This window comes from Diabrotica undecimpunctata, chromosome 5 (genome assembly GCF_040954645.1).
Source record: "Diabrotica undecimpunctata isolate CICGRU chromosome 5, icDiaUnde3, whole genome shotgun sequence".
In the NCBI taxonomy this organism is placed as follows: domain Eukaryota; kingdom Metazoa; phylum Arthropoda; class Insecta; order Coleoptera; family Chrysomelidae; genus Diabrotica; species Diabrotica undecimpunctata.
Window position 1 is genome coordinate 128199448 of NC_092807.1, and position 14617 is coordinate 128214064.

The window sequence follows — 14617 nt, forward strand, 5'->3', positions numbered from 1 at the left end:
AATGTTGGGGATATACAGCATCCTTGTCTTAGTCCTTTAGTCACTTTGAATCCCGGTGTTATCAGATTTCCTGTTTTAATTCTTGTTGTTTGTTGGTAGTACAACGTTTTTACTGCTTCAATCAATTCTATATTTATATTTGTTTTCCCCAGTGCCTCCCATAATTTATCAAGCGGGATACTGTCATATGCTTTCCTAAGGTCTACGAACGTCAGATGGACTTCTTGGCCACGAGCAACTTTCTTTTCAATTATCTGAGTAATAGAGAAGACATGGTCTATTGTAGATCGACCTGCACGAAAACCAGCCTGTTCTTCGGCTTCCATATCTTGGTATTCTTCTTCTATTCGATTTTTTATTATTTTCCCATATATTCTGCTAATACTACTAGTAACTGCAATTCCTCTATAGTTTTCAGGTTTCGATTTATCTCCCTTTTTATGGATGGTGCTCATATGCGATTCTTTCCATTCCTCAGGTATTTCATGTTTATTTATGCATTCCTGGAAAAGTTGTCGTAGTCGTTGAATTAGTATTTTGGGTCCATGTTTAATGAGTTCCGGAGCTACATTTCCGGGGCCAGGTGATTTGCCATTCTTTAGATGTCTGCATACGGTTTCGACTTCTCTCTCATTTATTCTGATTGGCGACCCTATCAGCCTGACGCCTTGTAAACCATAGTTCTCTATCTGTTTGAAGGGCTCTCTTGTCTCTGTTAGTAAATCTTTAAAGTATTCTTCCCAAGTTTGCGGTGATATGGACTGGATAATATCTCTTTTTTTGTTGTTTCTTAAATTTTTTAACAGTTTCCAGCTTTCTGAACTTTGGCTTCCACCAATGTATGTATTTATCATGGTGCACTTTTTTTCCCAGGATTCATTTTTCTTTTGGCAAATTTTTCTTCTGACCATCGCTTGCATTCTTTTGTATTCGATTCTGTCTTCCACATTTTTTGTGTTCAGATATTTTTGATACAATTTTCTTTTCTGTGTTATTTCCTGCGAAATATCTTGATCCCACCAATATGGTTTTTGTTGTCCGATCTTTTCATATCGCCCTAGTGCTTCTAGGGCAGCGGCGTGTATACATTCTTTGATGGTTTTGTATAACTGATTAACATTCCTGGTATTATCTTCCGTTTCAATTAGTTTTTGTTCCAGTCTACGTTTATATAGTTTTCTAACACTTTCTTGGTGTAAACTATTCAAATTGTATTGTACTTCTTGTACTTGCTCCTTTGTATGGTTATCTTGCGGCGTTTTATGTTCTCTTTTATGTGGGAATGAAATATCTGAACGTAGGAGGTAGTGGTCACTGCCACAAGTGGGTCCTCTACATGCTCTTACGTCTTTTGTTTTCAGTCGACTTTTTTGTTTAAGGATGACATAGTCTATAACTGATTTTAAGTTTCGGGTTTCCTGAGTCCACGTATATTTATGAATGTTTTTATGTTGGAAATATCCATTCATGATTCTGAGTCCATTCTGATCACATATATCTATTAACCTTTCTCCGTTATTGTTTGTATTATCTTCTCCATATCTACCTATTACTTGATCGTTGTTCTTTTTTCCGACTCTGCTGTTGAGGTCTCCCAAGATTATTATTTCTCTTGTGTTACCCACCTTTGTGATTTCTTCATTCAGTTGTTCAAAAAAGTTATCTTTCACATTTACAATCGCATCGTCATTGATTGCATATATGCCCAGAATGGTCAGTCTGTAGCCTTTTATACATATATTCATTTTTATCATTCTTTCGTTGATACCTTCCCATGATGTGATGTATTTTCTAAAGCGACGGTGTATCAAAATGGAGACTCCTTGTTGAGCTCTACGTTCTTTTGTGACTCCGGTGTAGAAATGATCGTATTTACCTAGGTTTTCTGATCCTTGTCCTTTCCGTTTCGTTTCCGTAATAATAGCTATGTCTATCTTCATTTTGTTTAGTTCTTCTAAGATTTCTGGAGTTTTCTTTGAGATCCCTTGGACGTTCCATGTCGCAAAAATCATTTTCCTGTTCCGTAGCATTTTTCGTCGTCGTATATCAGTCCGGTTCCGAGGCTGGATTTTGGAGTTTTTAACCTTTACCATTTTTGACGAGTATCGAGTGGTTAACCCGATGCCCCAACCCCCAACTTGGAGGACCAGGGTTTGATTTTGGAGCTTTCCTTCTCCTAGACGGTTTGCTTTCACTGCAGCTTAAGAATATCGTCTGTCCTACCTGTTGGTCCGCGGATGGTATTTTATTTCCCACCTACCCGCCAGCTGATGCTGGTGAGGGCTTTCCCCTATCCGCCACCCGGGGACGCGCTCTCTAGGAGTTCCAGGCTCTCCCGAGAGCTAGTTCTATACTAACAATATTCTTCATTTTTACAAAAACACGCAGTTGCTATTTAAGTAAAGCCGAATGAAGGAATGATTGAATAAATTACTACTGTTAATAAAAATACAAATATTTTATTAATATGTCACTGATTATAAAATAAATTAAAAAAACAGTGATTTCTTAAATTAAGTTCCCTTAAGAGTTTATTTAGATTTAAGTTTATCTTCGCCAACTACACTCAGAATTGTATCTCTTTTGGAAAATGAAGTTTTTTAGTATTTTAGTTTTTTTAGACCTGCGTGATTGTTTTCTACTACTACCTGTCGACGTGTCTTCATCATCTTTATCGTCAACATCATTATTGCAGTCATCAGTTTTATAATTCCTTACTCTCGAGCGCATAATAGGCTTCTCCTCTACATTACTAATAATAAAATCCTAAGGTATAGGCCAATAACAAAAATTACTATTCGCTAAAATGTAATTATAAAAGTAACCTACATGACCTAAAACGTTAGTTAATAAAATGAAACTATTTAATTGTACAAATCGATTGCAAACTCGAAATACAGGGCGAACAATCACAGGCATTTGAAACGCATGTTGGGCTGCGACAGGGAGATGCGCTGGCGTGTCTCCTTTTCAACATAGCTTTGGAAAAGGCGATCAGGGTTGCCCAAATAGACAGCGGAAGAAACATTTTTAATAAATCATCCCAAATTTTGGCATATGCAGATGATGTTGAACTAGTTGCCCGCACAACACGCAAGCTAGAAGAAATGTATACCACCTTGTCACACGCCTCAAAAAACATGGGCCTGCAAGTAAATGAAAATAAAACTAAGATAATGGCATCAACACCCAACAATAGAGCCAGAAACATCGGCCACCAATTCACGGTTGATAATTCTACCTTTGAAGTGGTGGACAAATTCACATACTTAGGCTCCCTGATCACCAAGAAGAACGTCATGACGGAAGAAATCAAGCGAAGAATAATCCTAGCAAACAAATGCTATTTTGGACTGAGTAGACATATGAGAAGCAGAAACTTAAGCCAAAAAACAAAAATAACCATATACAAAACCCTTATACAACCAGTGTTGACATATGGGTCGGAGGCATGGACCATTTCCAAGGCAGATGAAAATCTCCTGCTTATATTTGAACGAAGGATCCTGAGAAGAATATTTGGTGATCTGTGAAAATGGTGTTTGGAGAAGGAGGTACAACTACGAGATATATCATAGATATAAACATATATTTGGTGGTAAAGACGTAGTATCCTTTATAAAAATAGGAAGACTAAGATGGGCAGGACATCTGGCAAGATCACAGCAGAACAACCCTCCTAGAAGAATCCTTATGTCACAACCTGTGGGAAGTAGAAAAAGGAGTAGACCAAAACTCAGATGGAGGGATGATGTAGATGAGGATGGTAGACAAATAGGCGCAGCAAACTGGCAACAGTTGGCAATGGATAGAACTGACTGGCGTAATAGACTTGGGAAGGTCGAGGTTCTTTTATAGGGCTGTAGCACTAATGATGATGATGATTTAATTGTACAAACAAGAGCTATTAAAATTATATCAATATTACTGATACTTATTTCAGTACCACCATATTTTTCTTACGACTCAACATAATTATTTGAATTCTCAAACAGGAAAAATATTGTTTTTAGAGTACAATTTTTACTGTTGATTTTAAGGTACAAATAACACAAACTAACCTATGTTTACAAAAACTAGACTAGTGCTGCCACGATCTGGCGAGTGCAGAACTAGTCTATCTCCAGATAGGAGAGTTCTACACTCAGTATATTTGATTTAAATTACCTCAGATAAGAAGAGAACTAATAAATGTTGACATACACTACTTCTGCACCAACAAAATTAAGATAATGGACATAGACTACTTCAGTATTATTTGAAATGCTTAAATAATTTTAAACCTGGACTTATAATATTTCTGCAGTAATTACCCACTGTAACAAGGAAAGTTTTGGTCAAAAAAACAGCAAAAAGCCAATTTTGGACATAGACTAGTTCTGTTCTAAGGCAGCGATATGTAGTAATAATAAACAAAACACAGTTTTTTATTTTTTTTTTTAATTTCGTTAAAATGTAAGAGTTTTTTAAAGTGTTATAAAGGTTTTTAAATAATAGTTATATATTAGTAGTTACAATGTTGACTAGAAAGCTGTGAGGATACTAATGACCCAAAATCTTCAAAATTAGTCAAACAACTGAACTGGAACTATGATACCACAACAATTTATTGTTTATACAGAATTGAAAAGACAACTTTTTTTTCTACTATTACTAATCTAGTCACCTGTAGATTAAAACGGCTCGTTTTTGTAAGGACATACAAAGTCATTATCGACCTATCGTTCGCTAGAAAGCCATTGGCGGAAATAAGTTGTTATTTTCCGCACCCTTAAAGACGTCAGACAAGCGGCGAGGAAATTATTGTCATGGGTGTGAGAGACGACGGGAAATTCGTGTCATGGTCAATTCTAATTAAAATGAGGAATATTGGTAAACGACGGAAATTCATTTAGAAGAACGTTTAATGTTTTGTATAAAATATTTATTAATATGTTAAACCAATTTTCTGTATGGTCAAAAGAAAACACAAAATATACTTAGAATAAGATAGACAATCTTAAATTTTATTTGATATTAAGAGAGGGAGAGAGAGAGAGAGTGAGGGAGAACGAAGGAGATAAATAATGAGGAAGAGATCTAACACAGTTAAGTGACCATTTCTTATAGTTAGGTATAGTTATATTATGTATAGCATAGTGTATATATATATATACATATATATATATATATATATATATATATATATATATACAGTAGACTCCCTCTATAACGAGAACTGAAATGACAGACTAATTACCTCGTTATAAGCCGATCTCGTTATATCAGACAATCATAATACTGTGCATACATATGAATCTGTAGTTTTCTAAACCATTAACTTCCTATAGTGAAGCCATTCGGAGCAATATAAGATGCTAATAAATATTGTTTAAATGGCGTTTTTGAAAAAAAGTTATTTAATTTTATTGTCAATGAAATATATTAAAACATAAAAGAGTTGTTTACTTTTATTATCAATGATATACGTTAAAACAAAAAATCTGTAGGTACTTATATTTTTTTCCAACTACATAATGTATAAAGCGTATTTTCAAGGATAACATAAACTATTGCTTCTGCAATTTTAAGAACTCTGTCATTTTTAACTGCTTTAAATGGTCCAGTATCATTCTATCATATTTTCTAAAGATGTGAAACAGTTGTATTTATTCATTGTAAAGAAGTTTATTGCGGGCTGCAGTTAAGTTTATTGAGGGGCTGTTTGAAAAGGTATTTATTTATAGCCACGACCCGACCAAAAACGTAAAAAACACGTTTTTGGATCTTATTTTCACTCGTTATAACCAAATTTGCCTCGCTATAGACGGTTATAGTTCAATAGAAATTTCACGGGACATCTAATGTATCTCGTTATAAGCGAAACCTCGTAATAACCGTGTTCGTTATAGAGGGAGTATACTGTATATATATATATATATATATATATATATATATATATATATATATATATATATATATATATATATAAACAGTACGCTATGTTTTAAATTAGATATACACACTATAAATTGCAACACTGCGCGCCGTCGACTTTCCATGAAACTCCGTTGCCCCGTCGCGTTCATTTGGCATTATACAATGGTTGTTTAAAGCAATAACAGCGTAGATTTTTAATTTATTTTTGTAAACATGTCTGTTTATCTTCCCGCAGAAAAGCTTCAAACAATAAAATGGTTTTATGGTGGTAATTTTGGACAACAGTGTGTAGATTTATTTTCTGTGTTTTTTAGGGGAAACTAATTCCTTGCGTATAGTCAGTTCATAATATTGTTAAAAATTATGAGAGTTATTATTGCCTCAAAAAGACAGCTGTTCAGTTCACAATGCTCGAATAATTAGGAAGTACTTATACAATACTTTCCCGAATTGGGTTATCAGTGGCACAGACGATATTAAGCGATCTCCAGATCTTCTCTTTTTTTGGGACATTTAAAAAGCATCATCTACGATCATCCTGATGCTACAGCCCAAAATTTGGATGAATTAAAAAACCGAATAGGAGAATTCTTCAATTCTGTTACAGCAGAAACTCTTACATCTCTCCGTAGAAGTTTTTATGACAGATTGGATACTGTTCAGCTGTAGAAGGTCAAATATTTAAATTATTTCTATAGGGCATTAAGACAACGCAACGCGAAACAACTGAGAAAACATTATATAGACTTATATGTCCGAGAGAATCACATGTAACCACATGTCTGTGATAGACCCGTAAGCACTATGGGCAGTCTTGTCTGTACATCGTTGCCGAAAGAAAGTTTATTTTTAAGATGGTCTGGGAAAATATTTCAACGTGTGATTACAAGAATTAAAAGCAGGTTCATATCTTAGATTAAATCAACAGTTTCTTTAATCTCAATTCATAAAAAACAACATAATAAATTCCTAACGGCATAAATAAAAACAATTTATTCTTAAAAATAACAATTTTATAATTTTATTTAAAACTATTTTAAAATTAAATTTTCAAAATGTCCACTACGTTCAGCCAAGCAGTAGCCTAATCTATTGTATAATTGCCTTCGGGTATTCGACAACATTTTGGGTGTTATGCTTTGAAAGACCTGAATGATTTTTTGACGTAATTCGTCTAAATTTCCGGCACGTTCATGCTCATGTCAGTAAATTTGTTGCTTCACCTAACCCCATACGAAAAAGTCCAAAGGTGGAAGATCAGGAGAGCGAGGTGGTTTTTTGTGGTACCTTTTGTACTAATAAGGAAAGATGGTCTAATATGGATCAGCGGACCATATCGATGACTACAATGTTTTGAAAGTAAAGTGTAATTTCAGTACTCCAATACGTGCTGCCACCTTGCGACACAGTTACCAAACTACCAAAATCCATGTAATCAGTCAGACGTTCAGTTCTATAGATATTACATAAAGTTGTTTTTTCGCCGATTTTTTACAAATTGCTCGCCTCAGGACATAATCTTTGTTATTTTTTATGTGTTACTATGTGTTTATGTGTTATTATTGTTTATTTATTGTGGCAGTCGCATTGTCACAATTTTGAGTTTAGGAATTGTATTTGATATACTTTGATGTCTGTGATGGGTAATATCGATCATGACAGTCGATATTTACCCATAAAGTGGTCGATACTTTACCTGAATAAATCTAAACCAAACACGAAAATCAATGGAAATAGAAAAAAATTCCAGCCTAAACCAAAGAGATCATGCTCAAAGTCTTCCAACAACATGGCAAACGGTATTAAAGAAAAAGTCAAAAATACATCAGACCACATGACCGACTAGTAGAACCCCGCCTACCTACACACGAACAGGAATTTTACCGTCAAGTTGATACAAATTTAATTTAAAATTGATTTCGTGCGTACACCTGTGTTTAAAAATCACCGGTCGCTCCAAGCATTGTTTCTGGGAGAACGATTCATTCTACACAAAAGTGGTAAGAAAATATTTTTTTCTACCGCGTACATATTCTTGCTAAATCTATTTCCCCCCTAATAGGGCGATTTTAGGGGGAAGCCTTGAGGTAAAAGTAGTAAATCTTTTTTGGTGTCCCAAAATTGACATTCTTAGCCAAATTCAGCTTGTTCGTATTATTTTTAGAGGTTAAATCTCTCGCGACTAGACTAATACCTAATATAAAATTATATTTTAACCAAAATGAACAATAACGGTTTTTCACCATACTATAAACAATAGTAGTGAAAATATTACAATAATAAATGGAATTTGTTGTGTTTGGAATTTGGAATTTTTAAAATAAATTAGTTTGCTATCTAAGTTTTCATCATATACCAAACACCGAATAGATTTTCTTCATTTTCTAATAGCTATAAATATACGAACGTGACTTACGAGTTATGTTGACGACTTCGACGGCGACGATAGGACTCAAATAGTTCTTGATGTTCATGTAAGGATAATAGGAACTGGAGAAACCTTTAGGATAGTAATTGAATCCCTTTATGTTTTCTTTATCGAAGTCATCGACACCATTACACGTTACCCATATCATGCGCTCTGTAGAATTTGCGTCTTTCAGCTAAAATTAAAGATATGTTAATATTAATTGAAAATTTTAAAATTATAATGTCATTCTTGAATAGTAAATTAATGATAAAAAGAAATTATCTATCTATATAAAAGGCTACGACGACAAGTTACACTGTTTTTCCGGTAGGGTAACTACGCCATCTCTAGGAAAGAAATCGCTAATACGTCCATGCAATACATATTACATTTCAATCATATTTTGTTCTTGAAATGATACGGTTGTTTTATTGCTATTTCATTCTACAAATTGATAATACAAATATACTTACACGGAAATTTAACTACTTCATAAGTAATTAATTTTTTCATAAAATTGCTAAAAATATAAGTTAAAAGTTTTACTGTAACTGTAAGGTAAGATTTACATACATTTACTTTATTTATTTTAAATTACATTTATACATTTATTTTAAAAATAAAATGACGTTTCACAAACGTCAGTTTTATCAAAATAAAATGAAATAAAATTAATTAAAATTAAATAAAATAATAAAAATTGAATAAAATTAAGTAAAATGAATTAAAATTAAATAAAAGTAAATAAAGGTAAATACACTCATGGACACAAATAGCGAATATTTTGGAATTTTTTAATTTTTGTTTTTTAAAAATAAATTCTGATCAATCAAGTCGTTTATTGTGAAATAAAGTTTATTTTAACAATGTTTAATGGACAATTTTAATTTTTATGCGGAGAAAATTGCGAAAAAAATAATAAATGCTTAATATTAGGTAAATAAAGTTAATTTACTCTAAACTTAAATGCTAATTTAAATTGCATTAACAAGTCTTTTTAACTGAAAGAAGTGCATGATCAGTAACGAGTATTTCCCCTCTATCTCTTATTACTGCTTGCATATTTCTCGACATGCTTGCAAGTAAATTTTGGACATATCCTTGTGAAATTACATTCCAATAATTATCCTATGCAGCAAACCGAAGCTGATCTATCGTATTTGAAACGGGATTTTTTTGTTGTATGAGGCGTTTTAGTTGACCCCACATGTGCTCTATTGGATTTAAATCCTAAACGGTGGTCAATCCAATCTTCGAATGGACCTCTATGGCCTTTTGCCTCTTGCTAACTATGGCAGCGGCATGTGTTCGAGCATTATCGTGCATTAATATTAATCTTTCATATTAAATGTAACCAACATATGGGAAAATATGATCTTATAGGATGTTTTAAACGTAAGAGGCACCAGTCATCCATCAAATCACTTTCACAAGTGCGGTGCGTACCTCCCAACTACTATCTTCCCAAAGAATTATGCCACCACCTCCAAAACTAACGGTCTGGGCGAGATTGCAGCTGGCGAATAGTTCTCCCACTCTTATGTAGAACTGGCTTTAATCATCTGACTTCTATAATAGGATTCTGCTCTCATCAGTGAAAAGAAAATTTTTCCAGTTGTCGATATTCCACTGAATATGTGTTCTTGCAAATTCTAAACGACGAGCTTTATGATTTTGGAGAAGACGTAGAACGTTGGCGGGACGTTTGGCCTTTAAGTTTGCTTCTTTTAATCTTCGTCTAACTGTTTCTGAATTTACGTTAACTTGTCTAACATTTAATAGCTCATTTCTGAGGTGCATCGATGTCAATGAACGATTTCGTGTAGAATTAAGAACCAAAAAACGGTTATCAATTGCGGTCGTGCACCTTGGGCGTCCTTGACCAGGCCTTCGTACAAAATTTACTATTTCGCGGTACGTTTTTAAAGTATTCAAAAGTGTAGATTGACTTCTCCTGAGACGTCTTGCGATATCTTTCTGTGTATATCCTTCCTCGTACAAAATTACAATCTGTGCTGCCTGGGCTTCATCGCAGTGTCGATTTGATGGCATACTTGTTTTAGATTTAGTTAAATCAAAACAGTATTTAATTAAACTTAATGAATTAAACTAAAAAGAACCGAATTAGTATCATTTTTCCTTTACGTGAAAAAATTTTGTATGATAAAATGTACGAATGACACTAAACGCTGAATAAACGTCAAAATAACGTCAACATATTTCAAACCAGCCTACGAGCATATGAGTATCATCAATAATCTAATATTATTTTGAAATAATAGTAGTAATAATAAAAACCACAAAAAAAAATTAGAAGATTCCAAAATATTCGATATTTTTGTCCGTGAGTGTACATAGAATTAAATACCGTGAATAAAATTAAATAAAATTAAGTAAAATTAAATAACATTAAGTGAAATTAAATAAAATTAAATAAAATTAAACAAAATTCAATAAAATTACCAAAATTAAATAAAATTAAACAAAATTAAATAAAATTTCAAATAAAGACGAATGTATGGACAAAAAACGATGGTGGTCGAAATGCGAGAAGCGGCAGAGGCTGTAGGAACCTTGCTTATATATATATATATATATATATATATATATATATATATATATATATATATATATATATATATATAAGCAAGGTTCCTACCCCCCAATGAGACGGACAGATGATATAAAAAGAGTGACTACAAATTGGATTCAGATGGCGCAAAATCGGACTAAGTGGAAAAGCATGCGAAAGGCCTATGATCAGCAGTGGACGTTAGAGGCTAGTTGATGATGCTGATGAAGGTTCCTACAGCCTCTGCCGCTTCTCGCATTTCGACCGCCATCGTTTTCTGTCCATCCATTCGTCTTCTTTAATGGTTCTATCTTTCATTATGTGCCGTACATTTTCTTTCCAGACAACTGAAAGCCTTCCCCTTCTTCTTCTTTGTTGTGGTATGTAATTTAAAGCTTTCTTTGGCCATCTATCTTCATTCATTCGCTTCACGTGACCATACCACACTGGTTCAATTCTGTCTACACTGGAATATACAGTATTTATCCTCCATCTAATATCTTCATTCCTAATATGATCTTTTTTGGATACACCACACGCTCTCCTTAGAAAATCCATTTCTACTACGTCTATTCTGTTTCTAACTTTTTTCGTGATCTGTCAAACTTCTGCCCCATAAGCCATAATAGGCTCTACCAAGGTTGGATAGATTGTCAATTTCGTTTCTTGTCTAATATCTTTAGACCATAGTAGAGAGTTTAGAATGTTTACCGCTTTTTTTTCCCTGCTGCGTTCTGTTTTCGATGTCTCTTTTGGTAGTGCCTTTTTTAGATATTATAGATCCGACTTATTTATATTCATTGCATGTGTTTGTGTTTCTAATTTCTAACTCTGGATCTTCTTCATCATCTCCTATTTTACGATACTCTGTCTTTGACATATTCATATTAAGGCCCCATTTTTCAAATTCTTTCTAAATTCTGAAAAAAAAACTCTTTTCATTTCATTGATCTTCTGAAAAAATTTCTATTTTACCCTCAGATATACTAGTTAGTTTTGACATTGTTTCTTTGTTCACTATCATTCCTATCGATGAAACCAGTTCCATCTTGGACTTTAAATATGAATTCCCATAAGACACATTATCTCTTATAAAACACTGCATGTCTAATACATACTTTTTAGTCCAAAATCATTTCCATCGTCAAATCAAAGGTGCCCCAATGGGATCCCCCTCTCTCCCGTAATAGCTGATATATACATGGAACATTTTGAAATAACAGCCTTGTCCTCATCAAATCTTAAACCCACTTGCTGGTTACGGTACGTTGATGACACCTTTGCCATTTGGCCCCATGGTAAAGACGCATTCAATCTCTTCCTCTTCCCCCTGAATGGAATACATCCCAGTATTCAATTCACGATGAAAGTTGAGTTCGAAGCGTCTTTGCCATTCTTTGATGTTCTTATTCAGAAAAACTTACCTCACAGTTTTTCCTATTCTGTGTAGGTACCGAAAAGCCACTCATACAAACCGTTTTAGTTTTATTTGGTCAGTATGATGGTCGTGATAAGACCAATATCCGTGTTTTTTTATACATTTTGAACCACTTTTCTGTTTGTCTATCTGACTATTCGAACATGGTTCATTGATTTTAACAATGGCTTACTTTGCAATTTCCCAATCTAAACGTTCCTCAGATGCAACACTTACAATTGTATTACCCAACTAGGAATTATTATTCCAACTACTACTGGAAATGGGCCGATTTTTAGAAGAAAATATAAAATGACCATATAACCCGGATAAACTTGAGTAATAACTTTTGATGATAAAAACTCAACTGATAATTTAATCAGGTATATTTTGATGTCCTTAACAGTGAATTCCAGGATCCTACCTTCGCCCTCTCAGTGATACCTGTCATTGGCTATGTGAACTATGTAAGTTTATTTCCTTTCGTAAAACAAAGTTTCAAAGGTAGCCATTTTATATTAAAACCCTAAAAAAGTACAGTCGGAAAAATGAAAGATTACCCATAAACGATCATATCAATCACTTATTTTGTATTTGCTGTCTTTTTCTATAAGAAACATTTGTTATTTATAGAAAAAGACAGCAAATACAAAATAAGCGATTGATATGATCCTTCATGGGTAATCTTTCATTTTTCCGACTGTACATACATGCTACAAGACAAATAACGTTGTATATTTGTTTGTAAAAATGCATTTATAAACTAGCTTACCTTTTGGATGTGATCGGCTAAATCTTTCGGCATTCCTTCTTGAGGTGAGGTTATAAATTGGGGAACCCAATCGAAAATCTACAAGTTAGAAAACTTTGGTTAAAAAGCAATGCCTTTTCTTTTTGATAAAAACTTACTCTATTCAATTTCAGAAAGACACATGGCGTAGAAGTATTGTACCCGTACATCCGACCAGGACTACAATTTTTAAAGTTGGTTATACTCGTTTCACATACTTCCTTTGATCCAGGACGTTTGTCTTTATTACAAGGAACGAAATTCTTACCGGTTTGATTTGCTTTATAGGCTAAAATATAAGTAGATGTAATAAATTACATTAATAAATAACTTTTGTTAAATGTATTAATTTGTGTTGAATTTATTAAGTTGTGTGAAGACGCGAAAAGACAAAATAAAACACACACACACACACACACACACACACACACACACACACACACACACACACACACACACGTATATATATATATATATATATATATATATATATATATATATATATATATATATATATAGTGTATATAACGACGCTAAGAATACAATTCTTTGGTAGGTAACTTTCGGGAAAGCGTCAAGTCAAGGATCGGCTAGAGAAAATGTGTTGTTGGTTCTAGTGGTGTTCTTCACCACTAGGACCAACTGAACATTTTCAATGTAGGTTTTTATTTTTAAATGTTAACTTCCACCATTTGTACTAAATAAGTTTTCCATTTAGATGCTGATGAAGGTGACAGCCTATCACCGAAAATTTCACATTTAGAATAAAGTTCTACACCAAACTGGCTTATACCATCTCTAACCGATCCTTAACTTGACGCTTTCCCGAAAGTTACCTACCAAAGTGTATATATATATATATATATATATATATATATATATATATATATATATATATATATATATCAGCATAGAGAACAAGCTGGATTTAGATCGGGATACAGCACTAACGACCACTTACCAGTGATAAAGAACCTAATAGAGAAGTCTGCAGAATACAACAAACCATTAGCACCGATATTTATCGACTACGAGAAAGCATTTGATACCATAAGCCATCAGAAAATGTTAAAAGCATTGACAGAATGCCTAATAGGCCTTCTTCTTCCTATACCGGCCCCATTAACGGTTGGCGACCACATTTCTAAAAATTTCTCTGTCTTTTGCAACGTGAAATAATTCGTCTACAGTCATGTTTGTCCAGTCTCGAATATTTCGCAGCCATGACCTTCCTCTCTCTACCTATTCCCTTTTATTTCCCTTGCAGAAGACTATATTTATCATTCCTCAGTATGTGTCCAAGGTATGCAGTGTTGCGTACTTTTATTGTTCTCAACAATTATTTGTCTCGACCCATCCTTCTCAGCACTTCCTCATTGGTGACCCTGGCAGTCCATGTAATTCTCAACATTCTCTTTTTTTGTCTAAATTGATGTTTTTTAATTCATCTATTAACTTCATATGCTGCACTCGGTCAAAGGCCTTCCTAAAGTCTATGAAGCATACATA

General features: G+C 33.6%; 1 protein-coding gene across 1 annotated transcript in view; it reads right to left on the bottom strand.

Moving 5' to 3' along the window:
* LOC140441781 (sodium/potassium-transporting ATPase subunit beta-1-like) overlaps window positions 1–14617 on the bottom strand; it is a 123593-nt gene that overhangs the window by 21284 nt on the left and 87692 nt on the right. The window contains exons 3-5 of the mRNA XM_072532697.1: window positions 13228–13397; window positions 13091–13168; window positions 8336–8522 (exon numbers count right to left, since the gene is read on the bottom strand). Of these exons, the coding sequence (XP_072388798.1) occupies window positions 8336–8522; window positions 13091–13168; window positions 13228–13397 (435 nt within the window). The remainder of the gene's footprint in view (window positions 1–8335; window positions 8523–13090; window positions 13169–13227; window positions 13398–14617) is intronic.